Below are 20,282 nucleotides of genomic sequence, written 5' to 3'. Positions count from 1 at the left end.
CCAGGGCATGGCCGGGGGACAGGTACCTTTTTTGAGCTTCCTGACGGCCAGCATGCGGTGCTGGGCCGAGAGCTCCCAGATGCGCAGGGTCTTGTCGTCGCTCACGGTGGCACACACGGGCAGCAGGGGGTGAGCTGCCAGGCCCCACACTTCTCCTTCCATGTGGCCCTGAAGGAAATCATAGAATCATAGAATCAGCTGGGTTGGAAGGGACCTCCGAGATCATCAAGTCCAACCTTTGATCCAACCCCGCTGTGGTTCCCAGCCCATGGCACTGATGCCACATCCAGTCTCATCTTAAAAACCTCCAGGGATGGAGAATCCACTTCCCTGGGCAGCCCATTCCAATGCCTGATTACCCTCTCTGTAAAGAAATTCTTTCTAATATCTAACCTAAACCTCCCCTGGTACAGCTTAAGACTGTGCCCTCTTGTCTTGCTGATGGTTGCCTGGGAAAAGAGACCAACCCCCCCTGGCTCCCCCCTCCTGTCAGGGAGTTGCAGAGAGTGAAGAGGTCTCCCCTGAGCCTCCTCTTCTCCAGGCTGAACAGCCCCAGCTCCCTCAGCCTCTCCTCATAGGACTTGTGCTCCAGTCCCTTCACCAGCCTTGTTGCCCTCCTCTGGACCTGCTCCAGGACCTCAATATCCTTCCTGAGCTGAGGGCCCAGAACTGGACACAGCTCTCCAGGGGTGGCCTCACCAGTGCTGAGTCCAGGTCAAGAATCACCTCCTTGGACATGCTGGCCACACTGTTCCTGATACAGGCCAGGATCCATTGGCCTTCTTGGCTACCTGGGCACACTCTGGCTCCTGTTCTGCTTCTTGTCAATCCAGACTCCCAGGTCCCTCTCTGTCTGGCTGCTCTCCAGCCACTCTGCCCCCAGCCTGTAGCGCTGCATGGAGTTGCTGTGGCCAGAGGGAAGGACCCGGCACTTGGCCTTGTTGAACCTCATCCCCTTGGAATCAGCCCAAATCATTCCATGAAAGACAGAGGAACGCATTTGGGGTCGTGTCATGTGCTCTAATACCTGCCCTGCCTCATCTGACAAGTCCCAGGCAACGAGGTTTTTACCATCTCCTCTCCAAGGCTTTCCACATTCAAAAAGCCCTGAACATCTGCTCTGTTTCTCTGACAACTATCTAAAATACTCTGCCACAGCCTTGGCTGTAATTCCTATTCTTACCAATATTCTCTTTTCCACACCTGAAATGACCATGAAATAGTTATGTCCCAAACAGGACTCTGAAATCCCAACATGGGCTAATCTGCCTTCAGGGTTTATGTCATTATTAACACCCTGGAGAGCTTGTTTGCCCAAAACAGACATACTTAGTTCTTTGAATCTTTCCCTACATTCTCAGTTTTCCAACTTGTTAATCACTTTCCTTGCTTTTTCCCAGATTTCCTTCAGCTTGCATACAGTTTCTGGCACTGTGTCAAGGTTAAATCATTTCTTACTGCTCTCAATCTGGATTAGTGAATGAGCTCAATCATTTATAAAATACAGCTTCACACATCTCTGTTTGTAAGGATGCAGGCAAGGCAAATTTGAAGGATTACTTCATGTGACCAGAACTAACTGAAAATATACCAAAGAAACAGTGTTTTTGTAGAAAACAATGTTAGTTATAGAAAACAAAAGGTAAAAGCTCGATAAATTACAACTCAGGAAATGTTCTGTACAATTTCCTACATACAGACAGTGGGGTTAGGAGAGACACTGAACCAAAGCAGCACCAAATACATCAGTGGACACATACATTAACATTTTTTAACCAAACTGTGAAAAATACTATTTTTTTCCAAAGTAAAAAGTCCCTCTCTGCTTTGCAACACCTGCAATGACAACTGTGTGTCACTGTAGAAAGCTGTTATCACTCTACCATTTTTCACAGGATCCTTCACAATATACTGTCAAAGGAAATAAATGGAACCACACTGTCAAAATAAAATAAATTGTGTTAGTTCTACCCTTCATTTCTCATTTTTATGTTGTATCCTAAACTTAAGTGCCTAAAAAATCCACAGTCTCATCAGCCTTTGAACTCGAGGGACTGTTGTTTTTACCCTCAGAATTCCATAATCCACAGTGAATCTCAAAGTCATTTACATAAGAAAGCACCAATTTCTGCCTGAGCAAGGAAAGGAATGGTGGCCAAGAGGGTTAAGGGAAACAGACAGAAAATGACTGGGAAAATCTCATCATGTGCTGTATTTCCACAGGAAATGGTCTGATCTGGGAGATGCCCCCAATACCTGGACAAGCAGAGTCATGGGCCCACTTTTATCAATCTCCAGGATCTCTCCATTTTTGGTTCCCACCAGGATGTGCCCGTGGCCCAGGCTGATGGCTCGGATTGAGGGGTTGTCTTCTAAAAGCAAACCTGAACAATGCAAAGATATTCATGTCACGTGTTTATTGGGAGATCAAGGGGAGCCTCACATCACCTACAGTTTATATATAATTACACCTGGTCAACACCATGAAAGGTGAGGTGCACGTGCCTGATGGAACTGCTGGAACCCTCATCAGAACACCCTGAACAAACCATACCTTTAGAGCTGGCAGACAGTGCTGCTCTTTTGATAGCATATGTCTTCAGACACCTCTCAAACATGTCATCCCAAAGGGCCACGATTCCATCTTTTCCACCGGTCACAAAGCCCTGTGCAATCACAGAGGGAAAACACACACCAGTGTCAGCATTCCTGTGGCAAGATTAAAAACATGTCCAAAGGCAGAGGAAAGTCTCCCCTGCATTTTATTCACGTGTGAAACTAAAAATACTGGAGTCTGTACCTAGGAGGGAAAAAATACAGGGGGGTAAGATTTAGAGCTGCTTTTCTAGATTATAAAGATTTAAAAGCACACAGAGTACATACTGCTGTAAGCAGTAATGCTGGACCTTGATGTTTGTCTGCATGTGGAAATAAACTATGGGAAAATACGGGTTTTATCCTTAGAAGAAGCAGTAGCTGGAATAATAGCTTCTCGAGTTATTCCCAATTCAATACACTTAACAGATGCTTCAACCCGAGCTCTAATAATGCATTAGGGACCAATTCTTTGATTAATTCCCTTGGTAGGTTGTCTGTGCCAAGTGAATGTAAAACAGCATAAATAACTAACCAACAAAAAAGTAAGTGGAGAGGATGTTCAGTGCTAAGATCAAACAGAAAAACTGATGGAAAAGCTGGGAACAATCAATTAGGGCCAGAAAGGATTGAACCACAGGGATCTTAATTGACCTGGCTGTATAAAAATGTTAATAGCTAACATTTTCCTCATGCTGTACCTTCTACAGTTGAAACTGTAATCTCAGAAAGGATGCTCCCTTAGCAACACCTGCAAATTGCCAGTGGCAAAACTTGGTCCTGAACTCATTTGTGTGATGCCAATAACACGTTTTGCCACAGTTTCTTTTAAAGATGGGATCTAACACACACCTTATCCAGTGCATGCATGGCAAACACGGGCCCATCGTGGGCTTTCACTGTCCTCAGCAGCAGGGTCTCCTTCCAGATGTAGATGTCTCCAGTGGCAGCCCCAGAGAACACCAGCTCCTCCATTCTCCCGTAGGACACGCTCATCATCGTCTCCAGCTTCCCGGCGGTGCCGAACGTGCCTCGCTTGGATGTGAAGCCTCCACCTGCAGCACACACAAAAGGCCTTTTCTACTCGGGTTGGTAAAGCACAAATATTTTCCCCCGTCGTCTCCTGTGGCTGCCTGAGGCACAGCAGATAATGGAAATCCTGAAATCCCACGGCAAAAGCACAATCAAAGAGAGTCAGCCCAGTAATGACAGCTCTGGAGCAGCACTGACTCCAGTTTTCAAATGGTCTTTCCAAGCAAGTGATAAATTTGGGGAGGAATGATGCAAAAAGAACTAATACAATGGCTGGCAGAGTATTTTTTGCCCAGAGCAGCTTTTCCCAAGTTGCTTCTCTGTAGGTGACCATGACTAGAGGTTTGTTTTAGTTGTCCCCTGGCAACCTGACAATCTGGCAGCAGCTTTGCAGAGGAAATGGCAGGATTTGTTACTCTGCTGGTTGTCAGGGAACTAAATTGCCACAGCCCTACCTTGGTTCAGAAAGCAGAAGTGGCCATAACACCCATGAATTAATGCTTATAGACAAAACCACACATAGAATTACAAAATCCCCTCTGCAGTGGTGGCCTGGTGTCGAGTCCTGTGCCTTGCACAGCTCACACCAGACCGAGCCCCCACTGCACTGGGAGATCTCCATTCAAAATACACATTTTGATTGCAGACAGACTGCTCTTGGAGTGAGACACTGCTCAGTGCACATTCCTGCCATGGGATCTGGCAAACAGCAGTGCAAGTCCACCTAATTACCTCAAAAATAACCTGCACTTTAAATGTTTTAATTTTTAATCACAGAGCACCTGAACCACTCGAAGGCTTGAAGCGTGGTACAAGTGTAGGAAGTTCTTATAACCATCTCATTTTGAGCTGCCTGGAGTTCTATTTTTAGCTGCCCTTGTGCTGAGTTTGACACACAGAAGATGCTCCCCGAGATCTTTATACCAAGTACTTGTGCCATGTGTGCACAATTAAAAGTGTGAAGAACTTTTAATGAGGAATGAAAAATCCAGCCCAGAATTAAAAATACCCTCAATCAGAACCCAACCCTGTGACCTTTCTCAGTCTGACAGAACAGCCTCAGTATTTCCCTTAGTGGTTTGCAAAATCTTACCCTGGTTTTAAATACCTGAAAATACATTTTCATTCTACATTATTTAGAAAACTCTTGTGCTGTACAACAAATATATTACCTTGATATCTTGATTCTTGTGATACCATATCATGATTTTTAGCCTCATGGATAAAATACAAATTCTGCCAAATTTTCCCAAGGAGGGCCATCATGTGCCTAAGGGAATTTCAGGGCTGCATGTTCTCTGGGAGCCAAGGATGCTTCGCTCAGGAGAATTCCTTAATAGTGTGATTAAACACAATTACCTGGAAATCCTTTTCACCCCTTCAATATTTTGGTAACTGGAAAATTGCTTCACAAACAAAACAAATTCTTAAACTGAGAACATGGTGTTCCTGTATTAAAAAATATACACATTCTTATATAAATTATATATAAAATAGTCAATATATAAAATACCTGTTTGCTGCCAAAACTTGATGTGCTTCATCCCAACTGTGACTAGTTTGTCAACATGATGTGGATTACACTTCACTACAAAGATTTTATCTTTATGGCCCCTGCAGTAAAGATAAAAATAAGAAAAAACATGGCAAGGGACGACTTAACATTTCAAACTAATTAAATCATTAATGTAAATCATTTCCCCACCTAACAAAAGGCAGAGAGCCATATTTGTAATCTGCAAGGGTTTAGCCCTGGAATTTTGCCCCACAGAGGTGGCGGGATGAATTTGAGCATAAACCACAGGGGAATTAGAGTCCAGAAACGTGGGGAATAAAAATTGTCTCCCACTGAATTCCAGTTCATTTAAGTCATAATGAAGAAGCAGGAAACAAAGGGCAAGGCAATTAGGAGAAGGCTTAAAGGTCAACATAAATATTTAAATGGATGAGAACTCAACTAATAAATATGAAAAAATACTCTGACAAGAAAAATGAGGGAGTGTTTAATCTACTGTGCTTCAAGCTGAAAAATAAAATAACAGATTATGAAATTATAATTTAGGAAACAGTTCATTCAGCAGCACAGACACCTTCAGGTTTGGTTCTCTGGTAATGGAAGTTGTGCTTTTTGAGGTATACATTTATAAATTGATTTTTCCTGCTCTTTGTGAGGTCTCTGCATATTTCCCAACTAACAGCTTAGCAATAACAGTAGGTCCATTGGGTACACACAGCATTTTGTGCTGAGAAGAACCCGAGTGCTCTGTCCTGTGAGCACCATGAGCCAGGTAGAGACACAGCTCGTGGTTTTTGAAAGCTGAAAGGTCAGCCTGGGAATACAGAAGGTGTTCCTTGCCCGCATGTCAGGCACAATCTGTCTGGAGACAGCGAGACTGGGACTGCAAAGCCAGTGAAAATGTCATGTTTTCCAGCACAGCCAAGGCCGTTGCCAAGCAAATCCTCCAGCACAGGCTTTAACCAGGGTTTAAAACCTCCCTGCCCAAGAAAGTGCACGTGTGACACCAAATTGTGTGGCTGACAGAGGTTATGGGTGCACACATGGAGTCAGACGTGCATTCCCTCAGTGCTGCTACACCACCACCAGACAGTGCTGCCACGGGAAAACCTGGCTGCTGCTGCAACCAGAAGAAAAATAATAATAAATGCCTTTCACAGGCACTCTTTTGTAGTTATACCCATAATTTCTCCTGAGCAATGCTGCATGTTATGTGGCTGCAGACAGCAAATGGAATTAACTCCTTTCCTTTCTGGTACGTGTGTCCACCCTTACAGGAATTCTGCTCAGTTCTGGTCCCTGACCTCCCAGGCACCTCTGCTTTGTGCAAGGGCAAGACAGAAACCAGGTTCTCAAACAGTCTGACTCTTCTCCAACCTAGTACTATTCTTGCAATTCAATATTTGAGAATAAAATAGCACACATGTAAACTTTAATCCAATTCTCTTCCCAACATTGGTCCTTCCAAGGAATTGCAGATGATTCTTCGCTACGGGGTTATTGGCTGAGCTTTCAGTGAGCAACTGCAAAGAGCAAACAGCTCAGGAAAAGCTGACTCAGAGGAAAGGCAGGATCAGCACTCCTTGAAAAATCTATATTAGAGGGAATGCTTTTTCTGTTCAGAGAAGTGATCTGCTGTGTACACTGGTGGAACCCAGCATGCCATCCAATGCATAAAGGAAGTGATGCCTCTGACAACCTCTGCCCTGGGTCAGGACATAACATCGGGAGAAAATATAATATAAAATATTATAAAATATGACTTCACTTACAAGTCCTTAAATGAGCTCCATATCAACATGGCTATCAGAAAGGCCAGGGAACTCCTGATTTCCAAACACTGAGCTGCAGATCCCAGGGTTTTAATGTGGGATGTTGCTCTGAAGCACCATTCTGGTCGCAGAGGGAGTTGTGGTTTATTCCTTTGTTTATAGGAAAGATGTGGATCATGCTACTCAAAACAAAGTAACCAGAGAGGACATTCATACCCTGTGTATTCTCACCTGGTTGTTGCCAGCTTTTCCCCTTTCTTCCAATCCCAGAACACAATGGCATGATTGTCATCCAGCCCAACAGAGGCCAAACACTTCCCATCAGCTGCACAGAAGCAATACTTCATGTTAAAGGTGCTAAGGCTCTAGCTGAGAATGGAGCAGGCAATGAACACAATTACATTGCAAACTGAATTCCTAATGAAGTATTATAAAGCAAAAAACCAGAATTAATAGTTGGAGAGACTGGAGTTCCAATTCCCTGATATATTCCTTACAAAATCATTGATCTTTCCCAAAAGCAGACAAAAACCATTCCTTGTGTCAGTACAAGGGAGGTAGGAAGGATCAAACAGACAACGACAGTCAAGTTCATAAAGCCCAAGCACACTAAATTCACATCACATTTTATAGGAAATATTTCTGATCAGATGATGCTTCTTTCCTTTTGCTTGAAATGGTGAAAAGAATTATTAGAGAATGAACTGGGTGGTTAAATTTTCATAGGCAATGTGATGAAACTATAAATATGATAGAAAATTTTAAGGCTAAAAATAACTGCTGGCTCTCCTCTTTCACTGCAGGAAAGACACAGCACTACTGATAATGTGAAGAAGAAAAATACAGAATTTAACAGTACCCAGGCATGAAATAACAATAAACACCACCATTGTTAACAAACTTTCAGAGACAAACTTCTGTCCGGAAAGTCTGGCAAATTATAAAAACTAAGCTGCAATTGTTGCAGTACATGACAAGACAACTGAACTTCACAGGATGCAGCAGGAGCTGATTATTGGCTTAGTTATTTAATTGAGGAAAAGTTAAAGCTGGAGGGAGCAGAGCTGGGCAGAGGCTGAACAAGAGCACTGATTTGGGAATGATGCTTCTCACAGAAGTTAAGAAGGAGAAAGGGAATTTCAGAATGAGGAAAAGAATTCACAGTTGAATGAAACAAGCCCAGAAGGAAGCAGTGAAGCAAGCAGGAAGGAATGAAGTAGAAAAGCAGGGCAGGAAACCAAAACTGAGCTTATTACAAAAGCAAACCCAACCAACACAACGACAGAAACTTTCTTCACCTGGAGCAGGAGGGTTTGTGCACTAACATGGACTGCACATTCCCACTGACATCCCAGGGCATGGATGTTGGATCAGCCACCAGAGGGCACAACCAAACACTGCAGGAATGAGGTTCTCATCCCGGAATCCCACTGCCACAGCAGGGTCCCACCGGAGGGACCCCGCCCAGGCCCACGGGGGGTTTGAAGGGCAGAGAGAAGCAGGTACAGAGTCAGCTGCCACAGCAGCCACAGCCACACAGGGGTGGGAGCTTCAGCTTTGTCTCTTTAAGCTCCAAGGAGTGTGACTTGAATCCAATTTTGAAATATCTTGTTATTCACACAGTGAAAACTCCCTGCATAAGACCAGGGTAGCCCTGTGAGCCCACAATATTTGCACAACTGTCCCCTCTGTCTGTGCCAAGAACACGAACTAAAGCCAGTCAGGAATGCAGTTTGTGCATTATTCTTGGGATCAGGTCCTAAAGCAACACTGCAACGTCGAGTGGTCACTACATTTTAAAAGAGCTGTAATATTTTTGTACAGATTCATGCCCACAGAATATGTGGCCAGCTTATTCTTTAGACTTTTACAGAGGTATGTGGATTCTAATTCCCAGAAAAGTCCTACTTGATAACAATGCAAACCACAAAGTGTTTTTAAATATATGAGCATTTGTTCAACTAAAGATCTTAACAAGGAGATTTTCAACATCTATGCACACACTGGCAACTAAATCATCCTTATCCACGTTCCCTTCTCCTGGTACCAAATCTGCTCCCAGAGCTGGGTTAAACACACAGTGGGTCAGCAATTCCACATCTGAATTCCAGCTCTTGGATGGACACCAAGGCTCCTCTTCTGCTAATGGAATATGACTCAGTTCCACATATTTGTCTTTGTGGAAGTCACTTCTTTCATACAGTCCTGTCTCATAAGTGTGATCTATGTCCTAATGAGTCTTACCACGTTTCTAGAGAGGAGAACATGAAATAAGTTATGTTTAATTGAAAAAAGATGAGATTAAGGAAAGGATAATTCAGTTAAAGTAATCTTTTTTTCAATAGAATGAGGGAGAATAAATGTTCAAGCCCTTTTATAAAGATGCAGAAGTACATAAGTCCCCAGCATATGGCTGATGTTCTTCAGTGCTGCACACAGGAATTATCCCTTAAAAACTGAGATAGCTCAGGGCACCCAACTCAGAAAGACAAGTAGGAGAGACAGCAGACAACTGTTTGTCATATTTACTTCTTCTGTAAACCCACTGAAAAATGTGAAGAGTTGTATGAGCCCAGAGATGACATTTCCAACTTGTTGATACACTTTGAGTCACCATCCTGCCTGCTTTTAAATTCTTCCACCACTGTGTAGACAGCCACCAGAATTCCAGCTGTACACTTGGCACTATCTATTAGACACCACCAAAATCAATTATTGACAGGCTGACTTTACCACACACACTATTTTCATCCACACAGACAGCAGACTTCCATGTGAAGTTGGTGCTGGGTGTAATTTTACAGCTATTTAAATTAACATTTCATCTCAAGGGTTGCTTTTTAATTTATCATTTAGATAAATGTGGGTTGTGGCTCACCTGAAAAATCCAGTGCACACACTCCTCTCTGGTGCTGGCCTTTGAGCAGGGACAAACATTTCAGTGTCTGGGTGTCCCAAACATGGATAGCAGCATCCCTTCCAACCTAAATCAGAGGGTTCATTGGAACATCTGCCCACACAGGTAACGAGCACTATCATATCTTCAAAGCACTCCAGAGGGAACTACTTTCCCACTTGCCCTGTTTTATCTTTTTCAAGACCCATTTTCTCTTTCAGAGAAATATCAGTGGATGGTCTCTAAAATGACATTACTCGGCATCACATTCGTGGGATAAATTATCCTGATGTTTGAATGTACAAGAACACACTGAATATATCATATTCAGTACCAGATATCAGTAGTGTCCAACACAAACCAGCTTTTATCTGAGCTTTTGAAAGCTCCTACAGTACAAAAATACTGTGACTGACCAACGAAAGTCCGAAACCTCCTCAGGCACAGACCATTTTCGGCTCGGCACGGATACAGGAAACGACACACGGGAGGAAACACCAGACTTAGGGAAAAAGAGGAGCACATTTTTACATTTTTCCTAATTATAAATCTTGTAAGCCCTTGTAAGCCCTCACCTGCCCTGTGGCCACGTAGTCCTTGACGGGGTGGATGCTGAGGCTGAGGATGTCGTCGTCGTGGCCCAGGTAGAGCCGCTGCGAGTGCTGCTGTCGGTTGTAGACGACGGCGACGGCAGCGATGTGATAAACCACCTCCCCTGTCTGAGTGTAGAACAGGTTGTTCCTGCAGTCGTAGCCCCTGTACCTGCAGCCAGCACACAGCACTTCAGTCCTGGGAACGCGGGGAACAAACTCTGCAAATCGTTTGTGCGGTAACAGCACAGGGTCCTGTGGGCTCAACCTCAGCTCAAAAACATCCCAGACCATTCCCCACAGACTATTCCATTCTTGAAGCTTCTCACGGTTTATTTTGCACCCAATGCCTAAATTAGCACTGATTTCACAAAAGCATATAAAAACTGTGTCCAGGTAAGTTTTACAGGGAATGGGATTCAAGCAGAAAACTATCAGGCATTTTAAGAAATCACAGCTATCATAAGCAACTTACTTTTGCTCCAGGAGACATCGGGTGTAGGGAACAGCCAGTGTAAAATGTAATTTTACAAAATGCAACACCAATGTATCATTTATCAAATGGCTACAGTATTGTAACCTTCCCTTGCTCCTTAACAAATAGGATCATAGACTGGTTTGGGTGGGAAGGAACCTTAAAGCCCATCTAGTTCCACCCCCTGCCGTGGGCAGGGACACCTTCTCCTACCCCAGGTTGCTCAGAGCCCCGTCCAGCCCAGCCCTGAAATACAACTGAGAAAAGAAAACCTATGTCTGATATTCTAAAAGCTACCCTCGGTAATAATGACAAACAAATTACTGTGGGTAAGCAGCAGAAAATGCTTGGCTAATGCTCTGATACGAATTGTTAAAGCATCCCAGCAAGGTGAACCCCTCAGAAATGACAAGTATTACCCAGTATTACCCTACCCATGTATGAACTGCAGCTTCAGGCTGTCCTCGGGCGCTCGCTCTCGCTTCAGGAAGGGCACAGAGTGGTTTTTCTCTTTACTTTGCTGTTTCAGCTGAGGTAGGTCTTCTTTGTAAACCTGGAGGAGAAGTGTTCAAGTTAACTGCACGGCTCTGGTTCTCCAACTGTTTGTATATATGAGTAAAAGGCACTTTCTTTCACCTATGAAATTTAGTATGTGCTAATGTGACATTCAGCAGTTACAACACAGAGCCAGGCACTATTGCTACCACCCTTCTTCTGGATGATCACCTCCCCTGACCTGAGTGGCCCAGAACAGCAGTAATGCATCATTTCTAGAAGATTCCAGTGTCAGTTAGTGAAAAGGAATGTAAATATTGACTGGAAATCTTTAAGTGTTTTCAATTCATACGTGCTCCAGGGTCCATGCTCAAAGCTGAGCATCGGTGAATTTGCCAACGTCTCCAGAATGCCAAAGTACAATTACAGCTCTATAAATACTCTAAAGACACAAAATACTTTCCACTGAAACATTTCAGAAATGCTGAAACTCTGGGGAGCTGCTAAAGATGTTTGAAGGATCATCAGAGTCGTGGTCCCAAACAAAATCCATTATAACACTGAAATGTAGCTTGATTGTTTGTTTTCTCTGTCTCTTGGACAAATGGACAAGGAAACTGCCATTCCCACAGAAATCTACCTGAGTGCCAACACAGAACACCAGATTTTTGGAAGAAAGGTGTTCACAGAATTGAGCTTTTGAAATGGAAGGCACAGAGAGCCTTAGCACAGTGTATGTACTTTATCTGGAACGTTCTCACCCATCTACTCTTGCTCCTCAGTGCAACAGAAAACAGGAGCAACGTTTTCTGATGCATCTTGAAATCGAGAATCCTCTATGTGCTTCAGCCACAACATTAAAAACACCCAACCCAAACCCCAATTCCCAACATAAGATTAATGGTTCTGTTTCCACGTCAATTATTTCCTTTAACAAAATGCCAAGTGCAGCTTCTGCTCAGAGCTGTCTCACACTTCCTATATAAGATGCTATTTTAAGCTGCTTCTGGCTTTTCCATGCATTAACCTGCCTGGAACGTTGCTGTTTAACTGCCTACAACTCTTTTCACTTTTAGTTTTTAAACCCAGATGTCCTCTCTGACACACAGACAGCGTGGAGGAGGATGCTGTTTGATTGGAATACAGATGGAAAAAACAGGAGAAGGAGGAGGGGAGGAGGAGGAGGATGGGACAAGCACTGCAGTGAGACTTGGGAGTGAAAGAGAGGGGAAGGAGAAAATTTGACAAAACCCTCCGTTTCATTTGCCAAATGTGATTGATCTCTGTAATAAACAGGCAAAAGAAGCCGTTGGCAGAAAGGTCTGTGTAATTTATTGCAGAACCTGGAAAGTGAGGTGACAAGACAAAGGGTGCCTTTGGCTAAAGCATGGCACATTACAGGGGAATTTTCCATTAAATCCCTCAAACCAACCTGAACCAAGCTTAGTTTGCATTTCCCACATTTCTTACAAGGTCCCAGTCCTGCTCTGAGGAATTCCTGACCTTTCACCACTGCACCTCACGGGGGACAGTAAAGGTGACAGGTGATGTCTGATTCACAATGACAACAGCTCCTGAAAATCAGGTTCCAGTGAATTGTAAATAGAAGGTAGAGTAACAGAATGGTTTGGGTTGGAAGGCACCTTAAAGATCATTTAGTTCCAACCCCCAAAACCCTTGGAAATTCTTTTCTCCAAAGCCTTTTAAATTCTCCCCCCAGCTGAAGTAAGCTCTGGGTTTATCTGTATATTGGCTGTGCAACCTGCTGAACACCATCCCAATTAGTGTGATGAACAGTTAGTATGACCTGTCAGGTTATATAGAGCGTTCCTTCCCACCCACCTGGCGATCATAGTTGATCTGAGCTTCCTGCTCGATGTCGGAGTCCAGCTCTGGCACGTCGGATAAATCCGAGTCCGACTCCTCGCTGTAGGAATCCACACCACCCTCTGCTTCAAAACCAAAACCAACACATTGAACACATTGAATGCCAAAGAAATGGGATGGGATGTTTTGGCAGAACTCAAACTCTGGGCTAAGCACTAAGACCTTTGGAAGCAGAGGCAGTTGTTAAAATCGCAGGGGCTGCCTGTGAGACTGCTCTGCAAAACACAACTGAACGATTCAACACAGGTAGTCAGATTTTTGAATGCAAGTTACATGGCTAAGCTTGGAAATTTAATTATCTGGTCCCTTTAAATGTCTTCTTTCACACAGTTTGATGAATACTACTCATGTATTCCTACACATACTGCAGCAGTTTCTAATGCCCCTTGCCTCAAATAAACGATTGCCTTTGAAAAGCCAAGTGCCCAAACATCCTGAGCGTCTGCAACTCCAGAGAATGATAACAAAAATATTTGCTGTTAATTCAGTAAAAGCTTCTCCAGCAGTGCTGCATTCTGTGCTGATTTCCTTTGATAAATACTTCAGCAGAGCCCACGTTTACCTTGTGGAGAGGTTTCCAGGATGCCATTTGTTATCCCTTCTGGAACAAAGCGCCACTGGAAAACAGAGTGATCAGCACCTCCTGTGCTCAAAACCCACTGGAAATCATGGGACCAGCGGACATTGGTGACATGTGCTGAGTGCCCAACGTACTTCCTGAACTTGGCTCCTGAAAAACAACAAGGGAACTGTTGGCATGGAAGAAGAAAAAAATTAACATAACCAATAAAGTTGGGCTTTTAAGGGAAACACAGTCTAAAGACACTTGCGAAAACAATACCCAAATGCCTCATTTGATATTCTGCTACAAAAGTAATTATAATGTAAAAATAAGTGACATAAAATTATATGAACAATATCTTCTGTTTTCAGAAAGTACTTAGATCTTGGCAGGAATTAAAAACACACAGGGTTTAATCTTCCCCTTTGTTGCCATGACTGCCAGTATGAACTCTACACACGTGTTACATCTTGTCCTATAAACACAAATTTGGAAAATACACTGCTGTGATATCAAATGAAACACTCAAGATCACAGAAAGCCAAAAGGTTGTTTTATTTATTGTTGGCTTTATGCTTGGCGCAGTGCAAACCCTGAGGAAACAGCCACATTCTCAACAGTTCTAAAACCAAGTACATACCCTGTATGGGCAGGGAATTGCTACAAACTGAGAGGTTCAAGTCTCATCTTTGTATTGTACACACACTCCTATGAATTATATACAAGAACGAAAAGCCACCAATAGGAAATACACTGATGTGGTATTAAGGTAAATACTGCATTTGTCAGCAACACAAAACAGTGTCCTACCTTTCTTTAGGCACGGAAATCTGAATAACTTCACCAGCCCAAAATCATCTCCAGTCACCAGCACGGAGCTGCTGTAATTGCCATCCACCGAGTTGACATCTGTAATGTTTGTGTACTTGGGCCAAATCCCACTCACTTCTGAGCCGATCACACAGGTCCAGGAGGCCCAGTGGATTCCTTTGATCTCGTCTTTGCTGGTGAGATGCTTCCCAGCTGAAAACGTGCAAGTGCATAATTGAGGTAATAATTTGCTTTTTAGTAAACTCTGTTTCTTTTCACCAAATCTATCTGTGTGTTCTGATTGGGATTAATTTTTAACCTCAATTAAAAAGATTCACAATCTTCTTTAAATTACTATAATCCCACATTTGTGGTGTTTGAGGCCATCACAAATCTTAGGAGTTCTAATGCAGCTCTATTAGAATTAATTATCATACTACTGAGAATTATATGCTAATTAGAATTAGATGCTAAAACCTAAAAAAGTGGAAAAACTTTATAATTCCACATCACTTCTAACAAAGAAATGTCTTCAGTAGAAAGTATATGTATGTAACACGACTCTCCAGGACATTTTTAAGTGCTAGAAGATTAATAACTCAAATTTTTAAATCATGCCACATGTGTTTGTGGGAACTTGTTGCCTTGATCATCTTGAGACCCTGAAATTTGATTATTTGGTCAGTCAGTCATTCCATGGCATTTTTCATTTACAGAGGCCGTTTTATAGTTGATTGAAGGCTGCCAAATTAGCCCCAAATGAGCACAAAATCTTATTTCTAAAGCTGTCCTCTGTTCTGCAACAGTTTCTTCTAAACATTAGAAAGCATTCTTAAGTAAGAGTAAGAATAAATCCATTATTTATCAGTGTTGTTTCTACTAACAAGCTGTGACACTGAGAACTCAAACAGTTCTCCTGTTTTTAATTGTTACACTAGTAAAAACATTCTAATCAGTAACACAGGAATAGTTCATCACTTGAAGGAAGCACAACAGGGACAGAGGCGCTTTGGTAGTTACCCAAAAGTGAGTCAACCTCTCAAAGTTCCCGTGTAAAACCGTAAAACTGATGGAGCAGAAAATGCAGAGGCAGCGTTTCCTGAGAGCTGAAGGTGGGTATGTCCCGTGACTGCCGCTCTGAAGAACGAGCAGCAGGTATTTCTGTAAACTCCAGCCCAAAAACTCTGCTTGCAGGAGCGTTATTTCCTTCACGTTTGTGGTGTTCTCCTCCAACCCCCCCCCAGTTTCACTGGTCCATCCCAAGAGCCCTCCCAGACTCACAGGGCATCCTGTAGAAAAGCCTCTCTCCGGCGCCGTCGTTGGTCTGCAGGAATTTGCTGTCCACGGACCAGTCGAGGTGGGTGATGAAGCTGGAGGACTTGTTGCACTCCCCGATTTTTTTGTACCTCTGGGCCACGGCGTAGATGTCGACGGGGCCGTCGTTGGAGCCCACGGCCAGGTAGGAGCCGTCGGGGGAGAACTTCATCTCGTGGATCACCTCCTTCCTGTCCTTGATGTGAACCACCTCCGTCATGTCCCTGCAAGCACCAAGGTCATGTAAAACCAGATGCATTCGGTAAGGAGAGCTTTGAAATCCTGGCAGAGTCCTTAGAGGAGAATCCTCCCCCACCCAAGACAGAGATTTCTAGGGGGCATCAGGCAAATTAGCAAAGACAAGATTGCTGGGAGAGAGAGATTAACTTTAGAAGAATAACAGTGGTTTGGGATGGCTGTTAAATGACTGTGAACAGCCCACTTAAGTTTTGTTAAAGTCATTAAAGCAGAGCATTACAGGACTTTGCACAGGATTTTCCCTCCTATCAGCCAGTAGTTCCAAGTATTTTTATTATATTAAATATATGCTTAACAAACACATGGAGTAATGGCAAGGAAAGGGGGAAGCTCTTCCAAGTATCAATTAAAGCAGACTATGTGTTTTGAAACCTGGGGGTTTGGCTATTTCACTCTATTCATATGTATCTTGAAAATGCTTAAAAAAGTCTTTCAATTACCAATTGTTTTGCCTGGAATGTGTCTGAGAGGGAGTGAACTGTATGATGCAGGAGATCCCTCTCCACACTGCGCTCTCCCAGTTTTTAATCCCTTTTTCCCCAGCGGTTTTCTCCTCTTACCTCACTCTAAGGACAATGAAGGAGCCATCCTTCATTCCCAGTGCCAGCTGGGATCCGTCAGGGCTGAAGGACACACTCCTCACTGCCTCCTCCATGTTGCAGCGAGCTATCAGGGCGTGGTCAGCCAGGCTCCACAACCTGCTCCAGAGCAAAGGGAAAGCTGCAGTGCCTCAAGGAATGATGCAGGAAGGATTTGGAAAGATTTTGAAGGAAACGCCAGGATAAAATTTGCCTCCAAAATGTTGCTTTCACATAAATCACTTTGTCCAATACACTAGAAGAGTAATTGCAAAATGCAAGCAGGATAATTCAATTTTCTTTAATAAATACTACAATTTTTTGAATTAATGGAAGGGTGATTTCGAATAGGAGCTTTTTATTTTTATTACGGCAAAGAAGAGCCTTTTGCACACATACAGGCATTTGCATAAACAATTGACAAAATAAAAGCCTGGCTTTGCTTACGAAAATAGAAAAAGTATCTTTTAGGACAAAATACTTCTGCACAGTACATTTTGAAAAATCGGGGAAATATACCATTTCCACATGAAAAGTGCACGTGCTTTGAAAACAAGGCATTATTATAGTATATATACACTACCATTCTTTGGCAACTTTCCTATGCGTTTGTTTAAATGACTGGGTTAAAAAAACGCAAATAGGCTCAATGAAACATTATTCTATTAGTTAATATTCCAACTTTTTCTGTCCTGTACCTGACAGATGAGTTTGTTTATTGGAGCCTCCCAGGAGACTTGCTGGAACCTGATGAGCAGACTGATGGCTGTGCCAGCAGCTTTGCTCCTCTCTGTCCCATCCCAGTGGAGGGCACGGCTTCACACAAACATCAGAGACAAATATTCAAAGGCATTCAGAGAGAAACAGGTTCTAATCATTCTTAGAAAAGCAGGAGTACAGAGGTCCCTCAGGAAGACAGAAGTGGAGCAGAGCTGCTCTGCCAGAACATCCTGTGGTGCTGCAGCCGGACGTTCTCTGGCACGCAAAGACAGGTGTGAGGTGCTTTGAATAAATGTAATTAATAATTCTGGGTGCCTTCAGACAACGGTAATTTTTCCCTGCTCCTGTGGTAACAGATAGGAAGCAGGCAGCTTTTCCTACTTGACATGCTGTGCTTTGCAAGTTTAAAATGCTAGCAAACTACATCTGGCTGGAGCCTTCTCTCAGCTGGGCTGGGGAAAATCTACAGTAACCTTTTCTCAACAGGACATCTCTAGACATGAGAGTATCACCTGACTCACTAAATACTTTGATTTCTAAAACAATTTAGATGTATATTATAGACTCACTCTTCTCAAAATGATGTGATAATCAAATACTAAGAAAAATTACCCAGTGAAGAGCAATACAGAAACACTCCTGTCAATCCAATTTTAGTATTGAAAAGAAAACTGGAAGAAAATCCTTTTGTGTACGTTTTTATTTGCATATTTCACTGGAATTCCTCAATGAAAACATAGTATCTAAAAAACTCCCACTGCCTGGACTGGTATTCAAATCCCACATTCTGTAGTGGCTCAACAGCTCAAAGAGCAGGAAAATCCCTGCATATCTGAGAGAATGGCAATGTCCAAAGGCACCAGGGGTATCATAACTGCTACTCCAGCGATCAGAGCCATAAGAGCAGCACTAATTAAGGTTTGATGTGCACAAAGAGATCCTGCAGTGCTTCCTGGAGGGGCATGAGGGGTCAGGCCTGCTGTGAGTCAGCAGCGCCTTCTGCAGCTCCAGGCCAGGGCTCAGTTCCTCTGCTCACCACGAGATGAGCCAAGACAAGAAATCCAGTCTTAGGGTGGCTTATTGGCTTGAGGGCAGTACAATGCTAATCCCAGCTTTGCAGAACGGGCCTGCATCCTGCCAGGGTGGACTTGGGCCTGGCTGTGCCACTGGGCACACAAACACAGACACAGGAGACTGTTCCTGCATTTCATCAACTGAGAGAAATAACACTCGTGTAGGAACCAGGGAGAAAACATGACTGCACTGAACAACTGGCAGTTCTTTAGTCTCACACTTTGGATTTTGACTGTGGTGAGAAAGTGATGGAGGATGGCAGGAATGGGAAATGAGCACAAGTGAAAAGACAGAAAAGAAAGGGAAAGCAATGGCAGCTGAGCAGCAAAGCCTCAAGGCCCGGGTGAGCGATCATGTGGAATCTGAAGGAGCATTATTCAGGAGCTGGATGCACAGTAAGAGATTGATTTTTGCCATTGAAATATGGCCAAAGGGTAGAACCCACATGGATGTTTCTCAAATAAGTTGACTGGTAGTCCATAAAAACTGAACATCTCTTTGGTAACGGCCTGGCCTTGATTTAAATATATGCAATCAAATCATCTATGTAAGACAAAAAGCAGTGACCATCCATCTGGTAAAGGGTTTGGAAAAACACCAGATGGAGGAGCTGGAAATCAGGATAGTAGGGGCAGGAGGAACCACCAAGGTATTTAGGCTTTGGGCTTGTTGCATATTATTAACAGAAGAGAAATACAAAGCAATCCTTCTCCATTTAGATCCTCACACCTGCTGTACCAACAGCAATGCATCAGCACTTCCAGCAGAGTAGAGAAACCCAGCATGTTTTGAACACAAATTCTGATTATTTTTACACGATGTGTGGAGGCCAAATATGAAGGCTGAAGAGAAAAAGCAAAGGTGCTAAGAAAAATATGGGGGGAAAAAATTTTCCTTAATAGAAGGCCAGAAAATAAATCAATTACAAATGAATGTGCACATGAATGATTAGAAATAAAGGACTCCAGCCTTGAATGATAAGAAATAAGGAACTCCAGCCTTACCGTACGGATCGGTCATCGCTGCCCGTCACTGCCAAGGGCTTCTTGGGGTGCACAGCCAGGGCCCAGAGCTCCCCCTCACAGTGCCCCTGCATGATCAGCATGGGCTTGTCTCTCTCTCTCACCAGCACCTCGAAGATCTCGCTGTCCTGGGTCCCTGCCAGCAGCCTGTCAGCCTTCCAGCACACGCTGCGGATGGACAGACCTGCTGGGACGGGACAGGGGGCTGTGGGGGAGGCACTGCCCGTGCCCAGGGGGGCACAGGGGCAGCAGCAGCAGCACCGCAGCAGCTCATTGAGACCCGGCACGTTCTGACACTGGAGGCTCACACAACAGCACAGTCACTCCAATCCCCAAGCAGTTGTGGTGGATTTTCTCCCTCGGGCAGGGGAGGAGGAGGAAGCCCCAGCCTGGGAGGACTCTGTGTGTGTGACACTGCTGTGCCAGGGCCTCCAGGGACCCAGAGCCGTGCTTGGGGCACACCCTGGGAGTTTGTTTTACAACCCAGTTCCACTTCACAGCACTGAAACATCTAAATTCTACATTAGGCCAGGTGCCTGTGAATGAAACTGGGTTTACTCATTTTTTCAGGATTTTAATTTTTTGCACATTGCAATACATTTTTAATGGGGAATTTAAATGCTTTGTGCCCATGTTGTCACACTTATCCACTTTAGTCACAATGGATTATTACAACCAAACAAAAC

At 43.6% G+C, this 20,282-nt stretch overlaps 1 protein-coding gene across 8 annotated transcripts in view; it reads right to left on the bottom strand.

Annotated features, from left to right (window-relative positions):
• The window catches only part of EML6 (EMAP like 6), an 85,473-nt gene that overhangs the window by 29,927 nt on the left and 35,264 nt on the right, over positions 1–20,282 (bottom strand). For 4 of the 8 annotated variants that reach the window (XM_032684119.1, XM_032684123.1, XM_032684126.1 and 1 more), the window contains 15 exons: positions 19,579–19,783; positions 16,763–16,900; positions 15,912–16,168; positions 14,631–14,843; positions 13,821–13,988; positions 13,214–13,323; positions 11,311–11,429; positions 10,387–10,573; positions 9,794–9,899; positions 7,147–7,240; positions 5,141–5,241; positions 3,448–3,650; positions 2,555–2,666; positions 2,257–2,384; positions 27–168 (listed from right to left, as the gene is read on the bottom strand). In XM_032684119.1, coding sequence (XP_032540010.1) covers positions 27–168; positions 2,257–2,384; positions 2,555–2,666; positions 3,448–3,650; positions 5,141–5,241; positions 7,147–7,240; positions 9,794–9,899; positions 10,387–10,573; positions 11,311–11,429; positions 13,214–13,323; positions 13,821–13,988; positions 14,631–14,843; positions 15,912–16,168; positions 16,763–16,900; positions 19,579–19,783 — 2,283 coding nt within the window. The remainder of the gene's footprint in view (positions 1–26; positions 169–2,256; positions 2,385–2,554; positions 2,667–3,447; positions 3,651–5,140; positions 5,242–7,146; positions 7,241–9,793; positions 9,900–10,386; positions 10,574–11,310; positions 11,430–13,213; positions 13,324–13,820; positions 13,989–14,630; positions 14,844–15,911; positions 16,169–16,762; positions 16,901–19,578; positions 19,784–20,282) is intronic. The other 4 variants (XM_032684125.1, XM_032684127.1, XM_032684122.1 and 1 more) reach the window with 3 other exon arrangements.

The sequence above is a fragment of the Chiroxiphia lanceolata genome, chromosome 3 (genome assembly GCF_009829145.1).
Source record: "Chiroxiphia lanceolata isolate bChiLan1 chromosome 3, bChiLan1.pri, whole genome shotgun sequence".
NCBI classification, from domain to species: domain Eukaryota; kingdom Metazoa; phylum Chordata; class Aves; order Passeriformes; family Pipridae; genus Chiroxiphia; species Chiroxiphia lanceolata.
The sequence above is the reverse complement of the archived record's forward strand: the minus strand, read 5'-3'. Positions and strand labels throughout refer to the sequence as shown.